This window comes from Megascapheus bottae, chromosome 28 (assembly GCF_031878675.1).
Source record: "Megascapheus bottae isolate mThoBot1 chromosome 28, mThoBot2.hap1, whole genome shotgun sequence".
In the NCBI taxonomy this organism is placed as follows: Eukaryota; Metazoa; Chordata; class Mammalia; order Rodentia; family Geomyidae; genus Megascapheus; species Megascapheus bottae.
In genome coordinates this window covers 13,593,244-13,619,759 of record NC_143536.1, presented here as the reverse complement: position 1 = coordinate 13,619,759, position 26,516 = coordinate 13,593,244, and the positions used below count along the sequence as shown (strand labels likewise).

General features: G+C 45.4%; 2 protein-coding genes across 3 annotated transcripts in view; one reads left to right on the top strand and one right to left on the bottom strand.

Annotated features, from left to right (window-relative positions):
* Sfi1 (SFI1 centrin binding protein) overlaps window positions 1–9,099 on the bottom strand; it is a 56,520-nt gene extending 47,421 nt beyond the window's left edge. The window contains exons 1-3 of the mRNA XM_090320518.1: window positions 9,016–9,099; window positions 4,896–5,008; window positions 2,966–3,139 (exon numbers count right to left, since the gene is read on the bottom strand). Coding sequence (XP_090176644.1) covers window positions 2,966–3,139; window positions 4,896–4,918 — 197 coding nt within the window. The 5' untranslated portion in view covers window positions 4,919–5,008; window positions 9,016–9,099. The remainder of the gene's footprint in view (window positions 1–2,965; window positions 3,140–4,895; window positions 5,009–9,015) is intronic.
* An 8,170-nt stretch (window positions 9,100–17,269) lies between these two features.
* The window catches only part of Eif4enif1 (eukaryotic translation initiation factor 4E nuclear import factor 1), a 57,263-nt gene continuing 48,016 nt past the window's right edge, over window positions 17,270–26,516 (top strand). Inside the window, exons 1-2 of one of the 2 annotated variants that reach the window (XM_090320508.1) lie at window positions 17,270–17,436; window positions 18,370–18,497. In XM_090320508.1, coding sequence (XP_090176634.1) covers window positions 18,396–18,497 — 102 coding nt within the window. In that variant the 5' untranslated portion in view covers window positions 17,270–17,436; window positions 18,370–18,395. Of the gene's footprint in view, window positions 17,437–18,369; window positions 18,498–26,516 lie in introns of those variants that run through there. The other variant, XM_090320507.1, reaches the window with a different exon arrangement.

Genomic DNA, 26,516 nt, shown 5'->3' with positions numbered 1-26,516 from the left:
TTAAAAAGTAAAAAATTAAATAAGGGTTTGGGAATGTTCCTTAGTGGTAGATTGCATGCCAAGCATGAATGAGGCCCTGGGTTCCATTCCTCAGTGCCACATAAACGGAAAAAGCCATCAGAAGCACTGTGGTCCGGGGCCGGGAGTTTGGCCTAGTGGTTAAAGTGCTTGCCTAGCATGCATGAAGACCCGGGTTCGATTCCTCGGTACCACATACATAGAAAAAAGCCGGAAGTGGTGCTGAAGCTCAAGTGGTAGAGCTCTAGCCTTGAGAAAGTCCAAGGACAGTGCTCAGGCCCTGAGCTCAAGCCCAGAACTGGCAAAAAAAAAAAAAAAAAAAAAGAAGCACTGTGGTTCAAGTGGCAGAGCGCTAGCCTTGAGTAAAAGAAGCTCAGGGACAGTGCCCGGGCCCTGAGTTCAGGCCCAGGACTAGCCGCCATCATCATCACCATCATCATCATCATCATAATGCCAGGAGTGTGGCCTAGCAGTAGAGTGCTTGCCTAGCATGCACCGAGACCTGGGTTTGATTTCTTGGTGCAACAGAAAAAGCTAGAAGTGGTACTGTGGCTCAAGTGGTAGAGCACTAGCCTTGAGGAAAGCCCAGGGACAGTGCACAGGCCAAGTCCAAGCCCTAAAACTGGCAAATAATAATAATAATAGTAATAATAATAAAGTAAAATAGAAATAAAGCTAAATTAAAGCACATGTTTTTATTGTTGGCAGTGCTAGGACTTGAATTCGGGGTCTCCAGCTTGTTTGGTATGCTTGTTTGACTGGTCCTCTATTATTTGAACTGGAGTCACTTGGACTTTATGCCCAGGCTGGCCTTGAACCACAAACCTTCTTAGCCTCCTGGTTAGTTTGGATTACAAGTGAGAGCCTACAGTAGGTGTGAGCCTACAGAACCCAGCAGGCAGATATTCTTTTTTTTTCTTTTTGTCAGTTGTCTGGCTTGAACTCTAGGTCTGGGTGCTGCCCCTGAGCTCTTCAGCTCAACGTTAGTACTCTACCTCTGAGCCGCAGCAGGTTTTCTGGTGATTAACTAGAGAAGAGTCTCATGATCTTTTGTGCCTGTGCTGGCTTTAAATCACAATCTTCAAATCTCAGCCTCCTGAGTAGCTAGGATTACAGGTGTGAGCCACCAGTATCCAACAAGGTAGATTATTTTTTAAAAGAACTTTCAATATAAAGCATTTTGTCCATAGAGATGTCAGACTAAGGAGTACAAGAAAATGCTTTTTTCATATTATTCTTCCCATCTAAAATATGTGGCAAACATCCCCCTAATACAGACCTTCCTCAATCCAAACAACAGTAAGGAGCTATGTTCTTCTGTGTATTACTGAAACCCCTCATGTAACTGTCATACAACAGTCACTGGCTGGCTCTGCATTGTAAGCCTTAGTGTAGGGAGCATTTCCTCCACTGTTCCCAGTACCTAGCACAGTACCTGGCTCGTGTACAAGTGTACCCATACATACAAAGTGGTTTTACCATATCAATCTCTGGACTCAGCTTGGACTTCCTATTGACCTTTGGGTAGGCTAATCTTATTTTCGTCAGAATTAGATAACTGTATAGGGCACAAGCTGATACCTGTGTCTCACTCCTGTAATCCTAGCTGCTCAGGAGGTTGAGATCTGAGGAGAAAGGTTTTTAAGCCAGCCCCAGTAGGAAAACTGGAAGTGATGCTGTGGCTCAAAGTGATAGAGCACTAGCCTTGAGCAAAAGGGCTCAAGGACAGTGTCCAGGCACCCAATTCAAGACTCACAACTGATTTTAAAAAACCATTTTTGGGGCCAGGAGTTTGGCCTAGTGAAAGGACGCTTCCCTAGCATGCACGAAGACCTGGATTCAATTCCTTGGTACCACATACATAGAAAAAGCTGGAAATGGGGCTGTGATTCAAGTTGTAGAGCTCTAGTCTTGAGAAAGCCCAAGGCCAGTACTCAAGTCCTGAGTTCACACTCCAGGACTGGCAAAAAAAAAAAAAAAAAAGAGTTTGTAGATAGCTAAATTTCTCTCTCTTTTTTTTTGGTGCCAGTACAGGGCACTGTCCCTGAGCTTTTGTGCTCAAGGCTAGTGCTCTACCACTTGAGTCACAGTTCCACTTCTGGCTTTTTTGGTGCTTAACTGGAGATGAGGCTCTCAGACTTTCCTACCCAGATTAGCTTCAAATTGGAATCATCAGATCTCAACCTCCAGAGTAGATAGGATTATATAGCCCATCGGTGCCTTTTATATACTTTTTTTTTTTCCTGTTGGTTGTGGGGCTTGAACTCTGGGCCTGGGCATTGTCCCTGAACTATTAAGCTCAAGGCTACCACCCAACCCCTTGAGCCACAGCACCACATCCTAAATATACTTTTTTTTATTGTTGTTGTTGTTGGCTGTGGGGCTTTAACTCGGGGCCTAGGCCTCTTTGTGCTTAAGGTTGGCACTTTACTTAACAAAACTGGAAGTGGTGCTGTGGCTCAGGTAGTAATTTATTAGACATAAGAATCTCATAGGGACTGGGAGTTTGGCCTAGTGGTAAGAGTGCTTGCCTAGTATGCACGAAGACCCAGGTTCTATTCTTCACTGCCACATACATAGAAAAAGCTAGAAGTGGTGCAGTGGCTCAAGTAATAGAGCTCTAGCCTTGAGGAAAGCCCAAGGACAGTGCTCAGGCCCTGAGCTCAAGCCCAGGACTGGCCAAAAAAAAAAAAAAAAAGAATCTTATAGGGATTTTTTTTGCCCTGGCTGCTCCGGTGATCCTCAGATCTCAGCTTTCTGAGTAGCCAGGATAACAATTACAGACCCGTAGCTTAAATATATTTTATCTGAACACTTCCTTATGAAAGATGGGCTTCAAGTTCTTCAATGAGCTAACCTAAGCAAATAAGAATCATTTCCTCATTTTAGTCAAGGAGGAAGAGCAGGAAAGGCTCACAGGAAAGCAGTCAGCCACTCATAAACTCACCTGATGCGCAATTCTCTTAATCGGCCCTGTTGAGTCCAAGTGCGAGAGCTAGCATATTGTGTTGCATGACTGGGTCTAGGTAACTGTCTCCGAGTCCCAGAGACGACAGAAGACTTCTTAGAAGGCAACACCTTTGGAGAATAAGGTTTTCTAACCATCCCATCCCTAAAAGACCTAGAATTTGAAAAGGAAATGTGAGATTAAAAATTATCTCAGCATGCCAGGCTCAGTGGCTTACACCTGTAAACCTAGCTACTCAGGAGGCTGAGATCTGAGGATCCTGGCTCAAAGCCAGCCTGCTACTATAGACCATGACTTTTATCTCCAGTTAACCACTAAAAAACAGGAAGAGGGACAGTAGCTCTAGGGGTAGGACTGTAGCCTTGAGCTGAAAAGTTCAGGGACAACAACCAGGCCCAGAGGTAGGACACTACCTTTGAGCAGAAGAGCTCAGGGACAACACCCAGGCCCAGAGTTCAAGCCCCATGAGGGACCAAAAGAAAAAAAAAATCTCAACATGTATAATACAAATTCCAACTTTTTTTTTTTTGTCAGTCATGAAGCTTGAACTCAGAGCCTGGGAATTGTCCCTGAGAGCCACTTCTGTTTTTTGACTGGTTAACTAGAGATAAGAGTCTCATAAATACATTCCTGCCAGGGTTGGCTTTGAACTATGATCCTCAGATCTCAGCCTGCTCAGTAGCTAGGACTATAGGTGTGAGCCACCAGTAGCCAGTACACCACAATATTTTTAATATACAAACAAAATTATAGCCTGAGACTTAAGACTGCCTTACTAAACAATAAGCAGTCTGATCTCTAACAGAACTATCTGCCAGCTGGTAAAGGTAGATACTATTGGTTTGGGTGTGATAGAAAGTACAGAGTATAAGGGTACACTGATGGGTATATTGGCGTTACTAGGACTAACTAAAAAATTATTTCAGCCGAGCGCAGTGGCTCTTGCCAGTAATCCTAGCTACTCAGGAGACTGAGATCTGAGGATTAAGGTTCAAAGCCAGCCTGGGCACTAAAGTCCCTGAGACCCCTAACTCCAATTAATCACTAGAAAATGGGAAGTGGGGCTGTGGCCCAAGGGCTAGGGCAGTAGCCATGAGCTGAAGAACTCAGGGACAACATCCAGGCCCAGGGGTAGGGCAGTAGCCCTGAGCTGAAAAGCTTAGGGACAACGCCCAGGCCCAGAGTTCAAGGCCCATGACCACCCCCACCCTCCAAAAAAAAAAAAACAAACTATTATTTCGGCCAGAGGCCAGGAGCATGGCCTAGTGGTAGAGTGCTTGCCTAGCATGCACAAAGACCTGGGTTCGATCCTTGGTACTACATACATAGGAAAAAAACAGAAGTGGTGCTGTGGCTCAAGTGGTACAGCCCTATCCTTGAGAAAGCCCAAAGACAGTGCTCAGGCCCTGAGTTCAAGCCCGAGGACTGGCCAAAAAAAAACTTAAAATATACCAGAGTGCCAGGTGTGGTAGCACACACCTTAATCCCAAATTATTTACAGAACTTTATATGGACCATAATTTCAGGGTGTTTTTTTGTTCTTGTGTTTTTTGTTCTTTTTTTAATGGGTCATGGGGCTTGAATTTGGCCTGGGTGCTGTCGCTGAGCTCTTTAGCTCAAGGCTACCACCCTACCCCTGGCCATGGGCATTGTCCCTGGGTTCTTCAGCTCAAAGCTACTGCCCTACCCCTGGGCCTGGGTGTTAACCTTGAGCTGAAGAGCTCTGGGACATCGCCATACCCAAGAGCCACTTTCCTTTTCTAGAAGTTAATTGGAGATAAGTCTCAGGTTCTTTTGTGCCCAGGCTGGCTTTGAAACTTGATCCTCAGATCTCAGCCTCCTGAGTAGCCAGGATTGAACTTCCCCACGGGCTTTAGTTATCTTGTCTTGCCCTGAAATCTTGTCTCACCTGAAGTCACCTTTCTTCTCCATTCTTTGCCTAATTCTTTTGATGGAAATTCAAGCTGTAGCTACAGATTATTTGTCAAGCAAAGGTTATTATTTGTTTAAATCTTCTTCCAACTACAAGAAAAAAGAAGTTAAAGAAGTTAGATTATCTGAAAACTCACAAGTCAGGAGCCAAATTTCTAAGTAACTACTTGTCAGCATTTCCCTCTCACCTTTTATTTTTGCTGTTGTTGGTTACAGGACTTCAACTCTGGGCTTGGGTGCTCTCCCTGAGCTCTTCAGCTCAAGGCTAGAGCCCTACCACATGAGCCACAGTGCCACTTCCAGTTTTCCAGTGGTTAATTAGAGATAACAGTCTCAGAGTTTAGTGCCAGGACTGGCTTGGAACCAAGATCCTCAGATCTCAACCTCCTGATTAGCTAGGATTGAACCTGGCTCCTCTCTCCTTTTTTATTTCTATTGTTTTATAAAGTTGATGAACAGAATGGGTACTGTTTCTTAAGTCAGATAATAAGTACATTTCCTTGTTTTTTTTTTTGTTTTTTTTTTCACCAATCCTCGGGCTTGAATTCAGGGCCTGAGCACTGTCCTTGAACTTTCTCAAGGCTAGCACTCTACCACTTGAACCACAGTACCACTTCTGGCTGTTTCTGTTTATGTGATACCAAGGAATTGAACTCAGGGCTTTGTGCATATTAGGCAAGCACTGTACCACTAGGTCACATTCCTGGCCTCAGTACATTTCTTTTTAGACAATGTCAACCCCTCCTTTATTCTCTCCCAGTTTTTCCCTTCCTGTTTCCCCTCCTCCTACCAAGATACCTAATTCATTTTCAACACAGTTTCTACAAAGTACCACTGCTGCATTTGTTCATCCTATGTCCCTCCATTTTTTTATTTTTTGCCAGTCCTGGGGCTTGAACTCAGGGCCTGAGCACTGTCCTTGGGCTCCTTCCTCAAGGTTAGCACTCTACCACTTGAACAACAGCACCACTTCCAGCTTTTCTATGTATGTGGTACCGAAGAATCAAACCCCAGTCTTTGTGCATGCTAGGTAAGCACTCTACCATTAGGCCAAACTCCTGGCCCCTGTCCCTCCATTTTTGTGCTCTCCTTATTCCCCAAAACAGAAAAATGAACAAAAGAAAAAAAAAAAAAAAGAAAAAATCTGGGCATGATGGCTCGTGCCATCATGAGATCCAAGGATCTCAAGTAGGAAAATCCAAAACTCTTATCTTCAATTAACCAGCACCCAGGCCCTGATTTCAAGCCCCACAACTGACCAAATAAAAAAAAAAATAACTTGTTTTCATTTGCTAGAATTCATTTCAAATAAATATTTTATGATCAGAGGCACAGTATCTCTGTGTTACTCCCATAAAAGTGTCCCTCTTTGGTCTCATTGTATGTGAATCCCTAAAATACTGCATAATTCATCAAGTATTTTATATCTAGCTTTTTCATATGAGAGAAAATATGAGCCATTTGTCTCACTGTACTTGACTTACCTCATTAAACATGACTTGTTCTAGGCTCATCCATTTCCCTGCAAATGATATAATGTTCTTTCTAATGACTGGGTACATTTCATTGTGTATAAATACATTTTTTTTGATCCACTTATCTACTGTAGGGTATCTGGGCTGTTTACAGAACTTGTAAATATAACTATTGTAAATAGTGCAGCAATGAACACGGATGTAAAAGTGTCTTTACATTATCCTGGCATGTGATGTCCTACATAGATGCCCAAGAATGTTATGCCTGAGCATAGTCTCACGGACTTTGGAGCTCGGGCTGGCTTTGAACCATGATCCTCAGATCTCAGCCTCCTGTAGCTAGGATTATAGGAATGAGTCACAAGCACCTGGCTCCTATAATGTAAACAGTTTTTATTTATTTATTTTCTTTCTGGTTCTAGGGCTTGAATTCAGGGCCTACCTCTGTCCCCAAGTATAATTTTTTTCAAGGCTAGTATTCTACCACTTGATCCATACCTCCACTTCAGCTTTTTTAATGGTTTATTGGAAGTAAGAGTCTCACAGACTTTCCTGCCTCAGCTGGCTTCAAACTGTGATTATCAAATCTCAGCCTACTGAGTAGCCAGGATTATAGGTGCGAGCCACTGGCACTCGGATAAATATTATTTTGTCGGTAGTGGGGCTTGAGCTTTGAGCCTAGGCGCTGTTCCTGAGCTCTTCATCTCAAAGCTAGCACTCTACCACTTGAGATCACAGCACCACTTCTGGTTTTTTCTGTGTATGTGGTACAGAGCAATCAAACTTAAGGCTTCCTGCATGCTAGGCACTCTAGCACTAGGCCAAACTCCAGGCCCAAACATTATTATTTTAATGATAAATTAGGGCATATCCGTCTTGGAAAGATGGGCTATGTATTTACTTCCCACAAATAAGTTAGTATTGACTGTAAAAATAATAAATGAAAGGGCCTTAGAGTGTGGCCTAGTGGTAGAGTGCTTGCCTAGTATGCATGAAGCACTGGGTTCAATTCCTCGATACCACATACACAGAAAAAGCTGGAAATGGCACTGTGGTTCAAGTAGTAGAGCACCAGCCTTGAGCAAAAGTGTTCAGGGACAGTGTCTAGGCCCTGAGTTCAAGCCCTAAGACTTACAAAATATATATATATAAACAAAAACAATGGAGCCAGGTGCTGGTGCCTCTCGTTATAATCCTAGCTATTCAGGAGAGAGATCTAAAGATCTTAGGTTCCTGCCAGCTAATGCAGGACAGTGCAAGACACTCGTATTTCCAATTAACCACCAGTAAACTAGAAGTGGTGCTGTGGCTCAAAGTGAGAGAAGACTTGCTAGCCTTGAGCAAAAAAAAAAAAAAAGAGTTCAGGGACAGTGCCCAGTCACAAAACAAAACATAAAAGCAAAAAAAAGAAGTATCATTGCAAAAATATTTATCATGGGTGGGGGATTTGGCCTGGAGTACTTGCCTAGCATGCACAAAGACCCAGATTCTATGGCTCAGTACCAACATACATAGAAAAAGCTAGAAATGAGGCTGTGATTCAAGTTGTAGAGCTCTAGCCTTGAGAAAGCCCAAGGACATTGCTCAGGCCCTGAGTTCAAGTCCCAGGTCTGGCCAAAAAAAAAAAATCACTGGGCTGGAAGTGTGGCTTAGTAAGAATGCTTGCCTAACATGCAGAGTCCTGGGCTCGATTCCTTGGTACCACCTTGGAGGGGGAAAACAGCTAAAAACATACACAATGATTTTTACCAAAGGCTGAGCAGAATATATGTGTATGTGTATGTGTGTGTGTGTGTACACATATGTTTTATTCTATTGCTGGTACTGTGGCTTGAATTCAATTACTGGACTCTCCCTTAGCTCCCTTCCCCAACACATACACAACTGGAGCTCTACCACTTGAGCCATGCCTCCTATCCAGCCCCAGTTGTGTGTGCACGCGTGTCAACTATTTGGCAGCCTTCCTAGACACCACCCAAATATCATACATTCAGGTAATCTGGAAATAACCACATCCATACTCGAACAGAGATGAGAAATCAAAATAACGTGAAGCAGGTTAAGTCTGGCAGGTGGCACACCTTTTCCCGAATCACCTGACTGCAGACAACCAGCTCAACAGGTTGTTGTCCTCTTCATTTTATACATGAGCGTGCTCAACGTCCACAGCCAAAGTCCTTCGAGTCTCTAATAATGCTCGTTCTGCACTCATTAATTACGGGGGTGGGGGTACAGTCACGTGCACCGTGCTAGTTCCCCTCACAGCCCCCCCCCCCTCGCAAACAGGGCCTCTGAAACCTGGGCCCACCGGCGCCTCGCCCCACTAAGTTCCGGAAATACCCGATTCCCGTCTGCGCACGCTGAGGACCCCGGCGAGAACCGGACCACGGGGAGTGGACACGACGTCCTGCAGCTTGTGCAGGGGAAGCAGGCCGGCGCGGGCCGCCAGCGTCGCCGCGCGCACTCTTCTCGCACGCCGGTCCCGGCGGAGTCCGTCCGGAGTCCCGTGGGGTCGGGAGGGGACTCTACCAGCGCGTCCACAGGAGGAAGCGGAAGCTCCCACAGCGTCGTCACGGGGCCTACACTGGAGAATGCGGCCGAACCCCCACCCCGTCCTCCTACCTGGGGGCCGCAGAGTGTGGCCGGCTACCGCCGCCCAGCTGGCAGAGGCTCCTCTTTGCACTTCGCGCGCGCGCGCGCCCCGCCGGACGCCGGCCACGCCTCCGTCTCCGTGGCAACGCGGCGCTAGCTGGAAGCCCCGCCCCGGATGCTGGAGTTCGCGCAGCCTCCGTAAAGCCACAGCTGGGCGAGTTGGCCCCTGAGGCCAGGGGGTTGCAAATGTCACTCGCGGACTCACTCGGAAGATTTTTCGCTTCCTGGGTCACTTCTCTTCTCTCTGAGCTGTCTGGAGGCGGCTCCCCGAGTTCAGCGTCCCGCCGAACAGGCTGGAGAGTTTCCGGCTCCGCCCATCCACGCGAGGCCATCTCCACTCCAGGCTTTCCCGTGAGCGCTGTCTGGCTCTCCGTTTTCCCTGGCATGGCAGCCAGTACCTCTGGAGTACGGTGTGTCCATACGTGGACCAGGCTGTAGAGACCTGGAATTGGGAAGTGGGGCGCCCTCAGGTCCAGACTTAGAATCCTAGCTACTCTGAGATCTGAGGATCGTGGTTCGAAGCCAGCGCTGGGGTTTGGGGGAGGAAAGTTCTTGAGACTTCTTTCCAGCGAGAACCGGCAGTCTTGCTGTGGCTCATAGTGGTAGAGCCCTAGAGCTAAATTTAAAGCTCAAGAGCAAGCTGGGCGCGGTGGCTCACGCCTGTAATCCTAGCTACTCAGGAGGCTGAGATCTGAGGATCAGGGTTCAAAGCCAGCCCGGGCACTAAAGTCCCAGAGACTCTTATCTCCAGTTAACCACCAGAAAACTGGGAAGTGGCGCTGTGGCTCAAGGGGTAGAGCGGTAGCCTAGAGCTGAAGAGCTCAGGGACAGCGCTCAGGCCCATAGTTCATGCCCATGACCGACAAAACAACGACAAAGGTCAGGAACAGTGCCAGGCAGGACTGCGTTCAAGTCCCATGACGGACAAAAAGAAAAAGCCAGTAGTGAAAACCAGACACCAGTCGCCCACTCCTGAAATCCTAGCCACTCAGGAAATAGATCTGGAGTATGGTAGCTCCAGGAAAGCCCTGGAGACTCCATTTCCAAATAACCAGCAGAGTCAGGTTGGAAGTGTCAGTTGTATTTTTTTATTTCGGTTCACCCTAGATAGTGGGGTGCACATGTGCAAGTTTGTGTCTTGAGGCTTGAACTCAGGGTCTGGGTATCCCATGCTAGGCGTTCTACTGCTTGAGCCACATCTTCAGTTCTGGCTTTTTACTGGTGAATTAAGTCTTTTCATGAACTTTTCTGCTCAGACAGTTGTCTATTTTCAGATCTCACCCTCCTGATTAGGTAGGATTACCTATTATCAATAGTTTGAGCCACTGGTATCCTGCCATCCTTGTAACCTTTTTTAAAAAGTACAATTCCTGGGCTGGGAGTTTGGCCTAGTGGTTAAAGTGCTTGCCTAGCATGCATGAAGACCCAGGTTCGATTCCTTGGTACCACATACATACAAAAAAAAAAAAAAAGCTGGAAGTGGTGCTGAGACTCAAGTGGTAGAGCTCTAGCCTTGAGAAAGTCCAAGGACAGCGCTCAGGCCTTGAGCTCAAGCCCAGGACTGGCAAAAAAAAAAAAAAGTACAATTCCTGGGCACTGGTGGCTCACAATTGTAATCCTAGCTACTCAGTAGGCTGAGATCTGAGGATCGAGGTTCAAAACCAGCCCAGGGGCCGGGAGTTTGGCCTACTGGTAGAGTGCTTGCCTAGTATACATGAAGCCCTAAGTTCAATTCCTCAGTACCACATACACAGAAAAAGCCAGAAGAAGAAGAATGGAGGAGGAGGAGGGGGAGGAGGAAAAAGAAGGAGAGGAGGAGGAAGAAGGTCACAGATGTAACAGGCTCATACCTATAATCTCAGCTACTCTGGAGGCTGCGATCTAAGGATCATGATTTGAAGCCTGTCCATGCAGTAAAGTCTGTGAAGCTTTTATCTATAATTAACCACTGAAAATCCAGAATTGTGAGCCAGGAACATGGCCTAGTGGTAAGAGTGCTTGCTTAGCATGTACGATGCCCTAGATTCAATTCCTTGGTACCACATATAGACAAAAAGCCAGAAATGGTGGTGTGGCTCAAGTGGTAGAACTCTAGCCTTGAAAATACCCAAGGACAGTGCTCAGGCCCTGAGTTCAAGCCCCAGGACTGATTTTTAAAAATCCAGAACTGGAGCTGTGGCTCAAGTAATAAAGGGCTACCCTTGAGCAAAAGAATCTCAGGGAAAGCACTCAGGCCCTGAGTTCAAGCCCTAGGCCCAACACCCAAAAATATGTTTAAAAGAAGTGCTACTTTAGCCAAAGGTTTTGGGATAACTTAACTTGGGAGGTGGGGTGTAGTTTTAAAATAATTTGGTGCACTTTGCTATCACAATACTATAATTCAGAAGTTTTGTTTTGTTTTTTAATTCAATTCTGAAACTTTAACTCAGGACCAGGGTGCATCACTTGAAGCTTTTTCTGTTTATGTGTTCTTGAGGAATCATACCCAGGGCTTCATGCATGCTAAGTCATATCCCCAGCCCAGAAATTGTTTGTTGTTTTTTTTGGGGGGGGGTCATGGGGCTTGAACTCTGCGCCTGGGTGCTGTCCTTGAGCTCTTCAGCTCAAGGCTACTGCCCTACCCTTGAGCCAAGCCCCACTTCCTGTTTTCTAGAGGTTAATTGGAGATAAGAGTCTCAGTCCTTTTGTGCCCGGGCTGGCTTTGAACCTTGATCCTCAAATCTCAGCCTCCTAAGAAGCTAGGATTACAGTCGTGAGCCACCACACCCGGCTTCACCCAGAACTATTTTTAAATACATTGTACAGATTTGACATTCAGAATGATAATCAACATGCTTTCTGAATTTGATCTGATTGCCTGGTTCTGTTATACATTTATCAAACTCAGCTTTGACTTTTTCAGGAAGGAATGAAAGGCTTTGCCATGTGAATATAATAAAAACAACCAATTCCATCAGAAAAGAGAAACGAACAGTATATGATGCAGTAATACTTGGTGTCAGGGTCTAAGCATCCTCCATATATAAAATCAAAACGGTAGCTGGTGCCTATGACTCCCGACTGTAATCCTAGCTACTCAGGAGGTTACCATCTAAGAATCGAAGTTCAAAGCCACCTCAGTTTGGAAAGTCTACAAAAGTGTTACCTCTAACTGCCAGAAAGCTAGAAGTGAAACTGTGGATCAAGTGGCAGAGTGCCAGTCTTGAACAAACATGCAAAGCGACAGCACCCAGGATCTGAATTGAAGCCACAGTGGGTACACATACACATCTCAAAGCTGTGGCCTTTAAAATAATCTGGGTTCTGAAAATAATTTTCTACAAGGTACTCACAGAGGTCCCTTCCCTATTTTTTTTGTCTTTAATCAGAGGATATGACAACTATAAAACTTCTCAAATCTTAGTTTGTTGGAACTAGGGATTATCCTTGAAGCAAGAAAAGCTGAGTTGAGAGCTCTAGCCTTGAGAAAATCCAAGGACAGGACTCAGGCCCTGAGCTCAAGCCCAGGACTGGCAAAAAAAAAAAAAAAAAGCTGAGTTGGAAAGATTTGTTTTTAGAAAAATGTAATCACAACCAAGATTATGCTGCTATAGATAAAGGCCCAGTAACAAACTCTCACATGTGCTCTGGTTAATTTCTGGGTTTGTAATATTTGCATTTTCTTCTCTGATTCTTGAATAGTTTTCTCAACCTTTGAGTCCCCTCATACCAAACTTTGAACCCACAATTTGATGCCTAAATCAAGTTTCTGCAAATAGTCATAAAGTAGTAGAATGATTTCCTTCATTCTAAGGTGTTTCCTATACTGACATTTGAAAATTATTAGTTGCAAGAGGGTACTATAGGTACAAATTGCTATTGCCTAGAAGAGTAACATGTAAAAGCTACAATAAAACAAGGATTAACAAGCATCTTCTGCATCTTCATTTGAAGGAAACTAAAGGTGAAGGCTTGTGGGTGCCTTTCCTTAATAATTATGTTCATCCCTACATAGTAATTGTCTTCTCTTTTTACAAGATGCAACAGAGACTGGTTCTTGAAGACATCTAAAGACCTAACTAGATGTGAGGTCTAGGGAAATTAGTTTCAGGCAAAAATTAGGATAGCTTACCAAGTCTTGAGCATTGATTTCATATAGTTTGTGCTAGTTTTTTTTTTTTTTGCCAGTCCTGGGCTTCGGCTCAGGGCCTGAGCACTGTCCTTGGACTTTCTCAAGGCTAGAGCTCTACCACTTGAGCCTCAGCACCACTTCCGGCATTTTTCTATGTATGTGGTACCGAGGAATCGAACCCGGGTCTTCATGCATGCTAGGCAAGCACTTTAACCACTAGGCCAAACTCCCGGCCCCAGTTTGTGCTAGTTTTAAAAGACTGCCAAGTTCTTTGACATTTCTCCCATATAAAGGTATTACATAAATCACTTTTCCTTGGATACAGGCCAGCTTTTTTTTTTTTTTTTGGCCAGTCGTGGGCTGGAGCTCAGGGCCTGAGTACTGTCCTTGGATTTTCTCAAGATTAGAACTCTACCACTTGAGCCTCAGCACCATTTTTGCCTTTTTTCTTTTTTTTTTTTTTTGCCAGTCCTGGGCTTGGACTCAGGGCTTGAGCACTGTCCTTGGATTTTCTCAAGGCTAGCACTCTACCAGTTGAGCCTCAGAACCACTTCTGGCTTTTTGCTACGTATGTGGTACCGAGGAATCGAACCCGGGTCTTCGTGCATGCTAGGCAAGCACTCTACCACTAGGCCAAACTCCCGGCACAGGCCAGCTTTATGGAGTCCTTTACAAGGAATACGATGTGTCATGTGCAGGACTGACTGACTGACTGACTTCAGGGCTAGCTAGAAGGTAGTGCAGCAATTGTTATCTGCCAAAGTTCATGTATAAGTATTCCAGCCAAGCTCTAGTAGTCCCAGCTGACAGTTACTTTCAACTACCAAATGTGGAAGTAGACCTTTGAGCTGCCCCAGCTGATGCTGAATACAGCAGAGACCACCTCTCTCAGCCTAATTTGCAAGTTAGGAAGCAAAATAAGTACTGGTTTAAGTACCTCAGTTTGGGGGTGGCTTTTTACACAGCAAGAAAAAACCAGATTGGGAGTTGTGCAGAAGATTTAAAGCTAGGCCCTTGGGCTGGGAGTTTGGCCTAGTGGTAGAGTGCTTGCTTAGCATGTACAAAGACCCAGGTTTGATTCCTGGGTACCACATACATAGAAAAGCTGGAAGAGGTGTTGTGACTCAAGTGGTAAAGCTCTAGCCTTGAGAAAGCCCAAGGACAGTGCTCAGGCCCTGAGCTCAAGCCCAGGACTAGCAAAAAAAAAAAAAGTTTGACACTTGTAAATACTAAACACATGCTCCTCCACACAGCACAATCTGTAGTGCCCAGAAATTTTCATGATTTGTTATTCCTTCTACAAACCTGAAGGGTAGATCCTGTTATCCCTTTCTGATGAATGAAGTGATGTCTAGAGTGATGAAATGCATGCAGTAGATTTCAGATTAAGTGGCCGGACATAATAGCTTCGAAAACAGTTCTTAGCCGGATGGGGTGGTTCAAGCCTGTAATCCTACTCAGGAGCCTGAGATCTGAGGATCAAGGTTCAAAGCCAGGCTGAGTACAAAAGGACCAGAGACTTTTTTTTTTTGCCAGTCCTGGGCTTGAGCTCAGAGGCTGAGCACTGTCCTTGGACTTTCTCAAGGATAGCACTCTTACCACTTGAGCCTCAGCACCACTTCTGGCTTTTTGCTATATATGTGGGGCACCGAGGAATCAAACCCAGGTCTTCGTGCATGCTAGGCAAGCACTCTACCACTAGGCCAAATTCCCAGCCCCAAGGACCAGAGACTCTTATCTCCAATTAATCTCTAGAAAATGGGAAGTGGGGCTTGGCTCAAGGATAAGGTGGTAGCTTTCAGCTGAAGATCTCAGGGACAGTGGCCAGGCTGAGTTTAGGCCCCATGAAACACAAAACCAACCAACCAACCAACCAAAAAATAGCCCTTCTTGGGAGGGTACTTGCCTCAGTGGTATAGCATGAACCTAGCATGCCTAAGGCTGAGGGTTCAATCCCTAGCACCACACACAAAACATGTGCTTTTTCCTAAACTCTAATGGCAAAAGCTCATAACAAAGCTCTGTGAGTGTGTGTGTGTGTGTGTGTGTGTGTGTGTGTGTGTGTCAGCGTTGTAGTTGCTTTAGCAGTGTGTTCCATATCTAGCCCAAGAAACTTAACAAGAATGACCATTTGCTTTCATCACTTATATTTGCCCCCCCCCAATCAACAAACTTTGTAAGCTATATAAGGCCTTTCTCCTCCTTTTTGCCAGTCCTAGGGGCTTGAACTCTGGGTCTAGGTGCTTGTCCCTAAGCTCTGATCCTTGTGCTTCAGACTAGCACTCTACTATTTGAGCTACACCTTTACTTCCAGCATTTTTTCCTGGAATTAACTGGAGTTTTATGGGATTTTCCTGCACAGGCTGACTTTGAACCATGATCTTCAGATCTCAGCCTCCCGAGTAGCTAGGATTACAGGCATGAGTCACCAGGTTTTTTCTTTTTTCTAAATCCACCTTGTTATATTTAACCTGAGAACTGTTCTGTGAGGGGTTATCTCAATTCCTAACGAGAAAACCAAAGCTGAGGATACACTGCCTTTGTACAGCCTGTAGGGGAGATTTAGGCCTGAATTGCCAACATTTCTCTTGACTGCAGAGGGAAAAAAATTGCAATTTTATCCGGGCTTGCACAGAAATACATTTATCATTGCTTTGTGAGACAGATTCACATATAGAGCTTAGGGATCACTCACTACCCAACTCCCTGATTTCCCAAGTGAAATAAGTGGTAGGATGACCAAAGAAAGATGATTTCTCTTTTTTTGGGGGGGGGGGGAGAGGAAGAGGTGACACTGGTCTTTAGGCCCTGGGTGCTGTCCCCGATGTTTTTTGCTTAATCCTTGAGTCACAGCTCCACTTGTATCCCTTTCGGTGCTTAATTGAGGAAGAGTTTCACGGATTTTCCTGCCCAAGCTGGCAGGTCCAAAGAACCTCCATCCTCAGATCTCAGTCTCCAATACCAGTGACCCACTGACAGTAGATCCCTTATAAAGCAAAATTTCAATGGATTCTCTTTAGACAATGTAGCCATGTGCATCAGACTGATCTCTTTCTTTTTATTGTAATTAGTAAAAGGGTTACATGATATTTGCCAGATAGAAGGTGCATTAATTCACATACATTGATACCCTTTCACATGTCTTGGTACCCATTTCCCTCCCCCCCCACACCCCCCCAGACTGATCTCTTAACTCCTATCTCAAAGTCTTAAATATTAGCGAAGTCTGGTTTTACTGCTAAGACAAAAAAATGCTCCCCGTCCCCCCAACCCCCGCCGGAATCATTTCGCTACTCTGGAGAGACCCACTGTGTGCTACAGGAGATGCAGTTAGCTCTTCAGTTGGTTTTTGAACCTCTCCCCTCCCCCCCTCGCCAACTTGTCTCAGCATGCAGGGTAAACGCTTGGTAGTCGCCATCTCATTTCACCCCGAAATAATGAGCACTTCCCCTTCCGGTGCAGGCTAAGGGAAAGGTTCAGACTACGTGCGGGAGAAATAGCGCTTCATCTGTACAAAATGTATGGTTTATTAATGCACCAACCTCTATTAATCTACCCCCAAGAACCCACGGACCATTACAGAAAGAACAGCGAAAGTCAGACAAGGCAGAGTTTAACCCCAAGACCATGCCACTAACTAACACTGAACATAGCTGAGTTCTTCTAACTCCGATCCTCACTGCCGAAGCCTGGGCGGCCGCCACGTACCCCCATCAGACAGGCCAGGAGCAAACACACTACTGGGCCGCCGCCTCCCCAGCCCCGCAGCGTGGCGCGGGTCTCGGGGCCCAGGCGCCCGCTCAGCTCCGCCCCCTTCATTGTGCGTGGAAACGCGGGCGCCTCCACGGAGCTGTCTATGGCGATCGCCTGTGCGCAGGGGCTCGGGCATCCGACGTCCCCATTGCTACCTTCTCCCTGCAGCTATCTTCTCCCTCTCGCCTCTGCCTTTCCACCTCTGAGCTCGTCTGGGAGGTTGCGATGTTGGTCTCTTCCGCCCGGCATCGCCGCGGCCACCTCACTCCAGGGCGCGCGGAGGCAAAGGCAGTGCTTGGCCCCGGTGCGTGCCGGGAGTTATTAAGGGGGAGGGGGCGGGAGAGGCGGGGTCGAGAGCCGGGCCGTGGTTACGGCGGCTGAAGAGAGACAGTTCCAGCGGGTGTGTGAGTGGGGGGGGGGGGGTGCCCCGAAAGCGGAGGCCGCCGGGAGCAGCGCTGGGACTGGCGCGGGCAGCGGGAGGGGAGCGGCGGCCGAGACGCAGGGCCGCCCAGCGGCATAGGCACTGAGTAAGGATCCCAAGGCGGCTGGGTCCGGGGCGCTGGACCTAGAAGGGGGTGCGGGTGGCAGGAGCCCGAGCGCGTCGCTCTGGGGTCGCGTGCGGGAGCTCGGGTACCGGGGCGCGCGCGGGGGGTGGGCCGGGGCGCGAGGCTCACGGGGCGGGCGGCGGGGAGGCTGGCGGGGCCTAAGCCGCCGAGACGGACGGGCGGCGGGCCTGCGCCAGCTCCAGCTCGAAGCACTCGGGCTGGGTGATCCGGCCTCCGTGCTCCCTCCGGCCCGCCTCCCTTCCGTGAGTCCTGTCCCCGCCCTTCCTCCAAAGGAGGCCGCTCATCCAGGGCCTGCGCGAGGGGCCGGGGGTTGGTCTGGGGAAGCTGAAGCTGACTTTCGGAGCTGGAGCCACTGCTTACCCTTCCCTTGCCACAGACAGCCCGGACACGGCCACAGGTGTAAGCCGGCTGGGCTAGGAGCGCTCGGGTCGGGTTCTCAGCTCCCGATCGTCGGCTAACAAGGGGCAGCTGGAGCCTTCCATTGACAAATGACAGGCACTTTACGACAACCCAGCTTCCCGGATCCGCAGCTTTCCCCAGCCCTCCTCATTGCCTCCACTACTGGGGAAACTGTCTCTGTCACTGTCTTGATTCGCACCCATAGGTCTCAGCGTCTATTTTGGTTGCTCTTTGTATTTAAAGTTGGCTACAGGTTGAGCTCCTTCCACTTCTGCTTTTCCCTCTCCTGTGGATGGTTAGTACATTTTACTAGGCTAGATGACCAAGCCACGGTGTTTATGCCTCCAGTGTGATTCTGGTTCAAACTCACAGTTTGGGGATGGAGGTTAGTTTGTTTCTACTTAAAGACAAAAAGTTTTTTTTTTTTTTAAAGCAACCAAGACCTATGAAAACTTCCTGTTCTGTGTGTTGATTTTGTATTGATTTATCTTCCAGGTGCAAAAAAAATTGTAAACTAAGCCATGGATAGAAGAAGTGTGAGTGTGAGTGAACCAGAAAATGGAGATGCTTTCCTTGACCTGAAGAAGCTGCCAACCTCCCGATCCCCTCATCGCTATACAAAAGTAGGTGTTGTTACTAATGAAGTAGTGTTTCTTTATAGACTGGAAGTTAGTAACATTGTGTTGGTATTATTTAAAGTGATACTCTTGGTCTGGCTCAAATATAGGTTAGTAACACCATGGCACTGAACTTTTTTCTGGGTGTGTAAATATCAGGAGTTTGCTTGTTAGTAGCTTTTAGGTTGAGTACTGTCCCATATCCTATATAGATTTGTGGATCAAAGTCTATTAGCACCCAAGTTCAGAAACAGCTGTGGAATTAGGGTGCTATTGACTTAACATGCTAGCTGTGGAATCTAGCTGTGGGATGCTTCAATCAGAAGCCCTTTCTCTGGTTCACATTTTGTATAGCGGTAGTTTGGCCAGCATAACTGGATTGTTTAATTTTGGTGTTTTGCTCCATTATAAATTGGGTATAGACTTGCTTTCAAAATAAATGATTCAAACTGGGTGCTGTAGCCCACGCCTGAAATCCTAGCTACTCAGGAGGCTGAGATTTGAGGATCACAGTTCAAAGCAAGCCCGGGCACTAAAGAAAACCAGACTCTTATCTCCAGTTAATCACTAGAAAACCAGAAGTGGGGTTATGGCTTCAGGGGTAGAGTGGTAGCCCTGAGCTGAAGAGCTCAGGGACAGTACCAAGGCCCAGAGTTCAAACCCTAAATGATTCAATCGTAGTTACTTTTCTTTGTTGTTGTTGTGGAGCTTGAACTCAGGGTTTGGGTGTTGTCTCTGGGCTTTTTTGTTAAAAAAAAAAAATCACTCTCCTACTTTGAGTCATAGTGCCACTTCCAGTTTTTTTGGTGGCTAACTGGAGAAAAGAGTCTCATGAACTTTCCTTCATGGCTAGTTGGAACTTTGATTCTCAAATCACAAATTCCTGAGTAGCTAGGATTACAGACATGAGCCATTGGCACCTGGCTTTCATAGTTCTTTACTAAAGGACTTACAGTGGTTTTTAAACTGACCATCGTGAGTCTTCCCATGGATGGGAATGGCTGAGAAATCACTTCTGGGTCATATGCTAGTGTATCAATGTCAGGTTGGCTACTGAATGCTTTTGAAAAGATAAACAGGACTCCCCTGTACATTAATTTCTAGCTTTTTGAAATGTTCTTGGCTAGAATGCAAAAAAAAAAAAAAAAAAAAAAAGTGTGTGTTTGCCAGGTACTAGTAGCTCCCTCTATACTCCTAGGTACTAAGGAGGCTTAAAATCACAGTTCCAAGCCAGCCCATGCAGACAAATCCTTGAGACACTTATTTCTAATTAACCAGCAAAAACCAGAACTGGAGGTGTGGCTCAAATGATACAATACCAGCCAAGCCAAGAGGGTGAGCCCCTGAGTTCAAGTCCAAGTATTAGAACCAGTAAAAAATGGTATGTGCTTAAGTACAAAGCAATTGGGACTTTTTGATGTTAGAACTTATGTTCTGGTTAGGCCTTTGTCTGCATTTCCTTAATGTCCCCCTTAACATGGACTCTAGCATGGCTTAATGCCTTTTGCTTCCCAGGATATTGATTAAGGCTGAGCTTTAGTGCATACTGCCATTTTTACCTACTTGATAAAAGTGTTAAATGGTGTCAAGCATTTGTTTTTCCTCCCGGCCAGTCCTGGGACTTGAAATCAGGGCCTGGGCACTGTCCTTGGGCTTTCTCAAGGCCAGTATTCTGCCACTTGAGCCACAGCACCACTTCGTGCTTTTTTGGTATATGTGGCGCCAAAGAATCAAACCCAAGGTTTCGTGCATGCTTGGCAAGCACTCTACCACTAAACCATACTCCCGGCCTTAAACATTCATTTTCAACATAAAAAAAAGTTCTGTATTGGTGGCTCACACCTATAATCCTAGCTGTTCAGCAGCCTAAGATGTGAGGATTGTAGTTTAAAGCCAGCCCAGGTAGAAAAGTTCCAGAGAAACTCATCTCCAATTAACTACTCACAAACAGGAAATGGAGCTGTGGCTCAAAGTGGTATATTGTTAGCCTTGAGCAATAGAACTCAGAGACAGTGCTCACACAGTGCTCGGGCCCTGAGTTCAAGCTCCATGACTAACAACAGCAAACTAAACTAAAAGCTTGGAGACGGGCCAGGAACATGGCCTCATGGTAAAGTACTCACCTCACATACACAAAGCCCTGGGTTTGATTCTTTAGTACCACATACACAGAAAAAGCCAGAAATGGCCCTGTGGCTCAAGTGGCAGAGCAGTAGCTTTGAGCAAAAAGTGTCCAAGGATAGTGCCCAGGCCTGGCCAAAAAAAAAAAAGCTTGGAGAGGAAGTTTTCAGGTTCTTGATTTGATGGTTGTCTTAGTACAATCTGTTTTGGCATAACAGAATGTGAATTGATAACTTTTCAATTGTATATTCAGACTTAGTCTTACCAAATATAGATTCTCTCAAATCTAAAAGTGTTGTATGAAGCTTGTATGCGGGTGGCTCATGCCTGTAATTCTAGTTACAAAGGAGGTTAAAATAATGAGGATCCAGGTTCAAATCCAGTCTGGGTTTAAACGTCCCTAAGACTCTTATCTCCAATTAACCACCAGAAAACCAGAAGTGGTGTTGACTGAATATGATAGAGCACTAGCCTTGAACTGAAGAACTCAGGGACAGTGCCTAGTCCCAGAGTTCAAGCCCTACAACTGTCCAAAAAAAAAAAAAGGCTAGGCAGGGCAGCTTATGCCTGAAATTCTATCTACTCAGAAGGCTGAGATCTGAGGATCCAGGCTCAAAGCCAGACCTGCCACTAAAGACTGAGTGACTCTTAATCTCCAATTAATCCCTAGAAAATGGGCCTGGGGCTGTGGCTCCGGGGCTGGGAGGTAGCCTTGAGCTGAGGAGCTCAGTGGAAACACCCAGGCCCAGGGGTAGGGCAGTAGCTTCTTAACTCAAATCATTACCTAAAAATGTTGAAAGGTAATTTCTTATTGAATGGGGGGAAAAAACTTTTTTTTTGAGGGGGGGCAATCCTGGGGCTTGAACTCAGGTATTGGTCACTGTCCCTGCTCAAGGCTGGTACTCTACCATTTGAGCCACAACACCACTTCTAGATTTTTCTGGTGGTTGATTGGAGATAAGAGTCTCACAACCTTTAATCATATGAATATATGACTATATATAACAAAGACGTAACTCCTCTGAACAACTAATATATTGTTTACCAAAATGAATATCAGAAACTATTTGTGGGGGAGGACAGAAATGGGGACACACAAATGGAAGGGATGAAGGATGAACAAATGTAGTCATTCAGTGTATACTAAGTAAAAATTAAAATTGTGTAAGTGGAGGGTAGGGATGGGAGGAAATGTGAGAGAACAGTGGGAGAGGTGACATTGATCAAGGAACATTGTACTTTAACCTGACAAGGAATTATAATCTTTCTGTACAGCTACATAGTAAGTAAATTAATTTAAAGAAGGAGGGATGGGAGTTGGCCTAGTGGTAGAGTACTTGCCTAGCACGTACGAAGACCCCAGTTTGATTTTTTGGTACCACATACATAGAAAAAGTCAGAAGTGGTGCTGTAGCTCAAGGGGTAGAGTTCTGGCTTTGGGAAAGTCCAAGGACAGTGTTCAGGCCTTGAGTTCACGCCTTCATGCCGCAGAACTGGCAAAAAGAGAAAAAAAAAATGTAGCATTAGCCTAGATAGGGGAGGTTTCTGAGTTCAGGGCCAGCCTATGCAACATTGGAGACACTGTTTGGGGGGAAAAAAGCTTACTATTGTCCTTTTTAGACAAAACATTTGGGTAGACTGCCCAGGCTGGCCTCTAACAGTCTTCCTGCCTCAGCCTCCTGGGAGCTGAGATGACAAATTATATTACTGTGGCTGGCTACAGTCCATTTTGGACAATCCAACCTCAGAATTTTGTCTTTTTTTTTTTTTTTTTTTTTTTTGCCAGTCCTGGGGACTGAGCTCAGGGCTGTTCCTCGGGCTTTTCCTCAGGGGTTATGCTCTACCACTTGAATCTCAGCACTGCTTCTGGCTTTTTCATATATGTGATACTGAGGAATCAAACCCAGGTCTTCATTCATGGTAGGCTAGCACTCTACCACTAGGCAAACTCCCGACCCATAGAATTTTTTTTTTTTGGTGGAGGGGGTCGGTCATGGGGCCTGAACTCTGGGCCTGAGCTCTGTGTATGAGCTCTTCAGCTCAAGGCTGGTGCTCTACCACTTGAGCCACAGTGCCACTTAGTATTTTATCATACTTAACCGTGCTTTAAAAAGAAGCTGGGTGCTAGTGGCTTACACCTGTGATTCTAGCTACTTAAGAGGTTAAGACCTAAGGATCATGTTTCAAAGCCAGCGTGGGCAAGGAAGTATGTAAGACTCATCACTAATAAACTACCCAAAAGCCAGAAGTGAAGCTCTGGCTTCAAGTGGTAAAGTGCTAGCTTTGGGGTTTTGGGGGGAAGTTCAGGGACAGCATCTAGGCCTTGAGTTCAAGCCCCAAGAAACCCTATCTTGTTAAGCCAGTCATGGAATTATGCCTGTAATACCAGCTATTCAAGAGGTGGAGATCAGGGTGTTCACAGTCCAAGGCAGGCCCTGGATAAAAATAGAAGTCCTATCTAAAAAAAAAATCAACTAGGGGCAGAGAGTTTGGCTTAGTGGTAGAGTGCCTGCCTAGCATGCCTGAAGACCCAGGTTCAATTCCTTGGTTCCACATACATAGAAAAAAAAGCTAGAAGTGGTGCTGAGGCTCAACTAGTAGAGCGCTAGTCTTCAGAAAGTCCAAGGACAGTGCTCATGCCCTGAGCTCAAGCCCAGAACTGGCAAAAAAAAAAAAAAAAAAAAAAAACTGAAAAGGGGTAGAGTGGTAGATTCTGTCTAAACAAGACATTAAACCCTGGTACCCCAAAAAAGCTTTTTTTTAATGTTAATTGTTTAGTTGTTTTTGTTTGTTTGTTAGTAATGACAGTAGAACTTAGAATTAACAATCTTGACCACATTTTGTTGGAACTAGGTATCTACTCCATTTGAGAATATTTAGCTAGAATAATGTTCAGGGATTGTTAGGTTCATGCTTTCGTATGTTTCTGAACACGGTAGTGATTTTATTTGGGATTAAGCCTGTTTCCTTTTTTTTTTTTTTTTTGCCAGTCCTGGGCTTGAGCTCAGGGCCTGAGCACTATCCTTGGGCTTTCTCGAGGCTAGAGCTCTCTCACTTGACTCTCAGCCCCACTTCCAGCTTTTTCTATGTATGTGGTACTGAGGAATAGAACCTGGGTCTTCGTACATGGTAGGCAAGCACTCTACCACTAGGCTAGACTCCCAGCCCGCCTGTTTCATTCTCCTGTTTCCTTTTAAAGAGAGCTTGATGTTGTGTTCTGAGCACTGTAACGAATGTTTTCTTTTCCAACTAGAATAATATTTGAGATTGCTCACTCTTTCACTTACATTCTGATTATTGGAACAAACAACATTTCAAGTTCTATCACTTCACATTGACAGGGTAGAAGGGTCTAGAATCAGTAGAGGATAGCTATTCTCATCAGGGATTTTTAAAGATGATGTGTTCTATGGAAACTTCTGTAAGTGTGGGATGTTTACAAGGTCAGAAAATAACATTGGCTTCATGAGAGGCCCCATACCCATTGACTCTTCTTAGTTTAGGGAGAACATTGAAAATTTGTTCAGAAATCAAAGGTGTTTTTGGTTTCTATGAAGGTAGAAAGTAGTCATTTGCTACATGATATATAGTATTTTCCTGTGTTTCCTGTGGTAGAACATTCTCTCTTTTTTTTTTTTTTTTTTTTTTTGATAGGTCATGGGGTTTGAACTCTGGGCCCTGGGTCTGCCCAGCTAGGTAGAACATTTTATAGCACAGCTTCCTTCTCACATTAATAGGTGTGAGAGAAGTGGCCCTGTGGCTCAAGTGATAGGGCTGTATCCTTGAGCTGAAGAGCTCAGGGACAATGCCCAGGCCCAGAATTAAGTATAACAACTGACAAATTAATAGGCATGGGAGTCATATTATAATCCTGTGGCCCTCGATGCAGTATGAATTCTGAATAATAGATTAGGGGTGGACTTGAAGATTTGACTTTTTTGGGGGGAAGAGGTGGTCATGGGGCTTGAATTTGGCCTGGGAGCTGTCCCTGAGTTCTTCAGCCCAAGGCTACTGCCCTACCCCTTGAACCACAGCACCACTTCACTTCTGATTTTCTAGAGGTTAATTGGAGTTAAGAGTCTCATACCAACTTTAGTACCTAGGCTGGCTTTGAACCTTGATCCTCAGATCTCAGCCTCCTGAGTAGCTAGGATTACAGGCATGAGCCACGGCTCCTGGCTTATGTTGGATGCTTTCTAAGCCCAGTGACAATTGACTGGGATAGTTACAAGTGGCTTTATCATACCCAACTGTTATCTCAGGAGTCCTGGCCATTAATTTATAAATTAAGGTCTATTTTGCTTGTCCTATCTCCTAAGAATTAAAATTGTGTTTGGATAATATTTAAATATCATTGGATTGTGTTGAAAGACTTTGGAGGTTATATGGTAGATCTTACCTGAAAGTGAGGCATGAAAAATGGTATATAGAGGGGGCTGGGAGTTTGGCCTAGTGGCAGAGTGCTTGCCTAGCATGCACGAAGACCTGGGTTTGATTCCTCCATACCCCACATACATAGCAAAAAGCCGAAAGTGGTGCTGAGGCTCAAGTGGTAGAGTGCTAGCCTTGAGAAAGTCCAAGGACAGTGCTCAAGCCCTGAGCCCAAGCCCAGGACTGGCAAAAAAAAAATGGTTTATAGAGAGATTTTCAAAATATGGCCCTTAAACCAGCATTACTATCATCTAATAACTTGTTAGAATTACAAAGTTCAAATTCTTTCTCAGTGGTATTGAATCAGAAACTCTGGGAGTTAAAGCTCAGCTATATTCCTATAACAAGCTCCTCAGGGAATTCTGACTCTGGCTGGTGTTTGCACACTACTGGTATCAGAAACTGAAAACAGTGGTACTTAGTAGTGGGAAACTTGGGAGAGGCTCCTTCACCTTGTGTATGAGTGCATATTTGTGCACACATATGTTCTGCCCTGATCCTGAACTCGGGGCTTGGGTGCTGACCCTGAGATTTTTTTCCCCCTTCAAGGCTAGTGCTCTATCACTTGAGCCACAGCTCCACTTTGGGCTTTTTGGTGGTTAATTGGAGATAAGAGTCTTAGCCTTTCCTACTCAGTCTAGCTTTGAGCCATGTTCCACAGGTCTGTTTTCTGAGTACTTAGGATTATGGGCACCAGTGTCCAGCTTCCTTCACCATTTTCTTTTTTTTTTGTGAGACCTAGGGCTTAAACTCAGGGCCTGAGCACAGTCCTTGGGCTTTCTCAAAGCTAGCATACTACCACTGGAGCCATAGCACCACTTCCGGCATTTTCTATGTGTGGGTACCGAGGAATCAAACTCCTGTCTTTGTGCATGTTAGTTAAGCACTCAACCACTAGGCCAAACTCCTGGCCCTTCCTTCACCATTGTCTTTTATCAGAATCTCTTTATTTACCAGTTGCTAGTGATGCCATTTTATTGCTTTACATTATTCAGAATCACGTTTTTTTTCTTCAAATGAACAGTCTAATCTTTGATATAGAATATACGACATTATTCTCATTCCTCCCTTTATTCATTTATTTTGCCTTCAGTTTTTTACTAAATAGTATGACCTGTCTCTTGCAAAGGGAACAAAAACAAAGGACTCAGAACATTGGTCTAAAAACATTGGAGCACATGTTAAGTACACATCAGCTAGCTAAAAAGCTGATGGTGGAGTTATGTGAGTTGTTACTCCATGTGGGCGCATCTTTACTTTGACTAGCAAACTGGCACAATTTTTGTCTTCAATGTATACAAAAGTCTTCAGAGGAGGCTCCCCACTTTGTGACCAGTTGTTCATAGAAGAGCCATATTTGTCTGGTTTCAAACCATTAAGAAAGTAGATGGGCAGCTGAAGGGGACTGATATAAGTAGTATAGCTTCCATGTAGAAAATGAGTTTTTAAGATTGAGAGAAGAGGGCCGGGAGT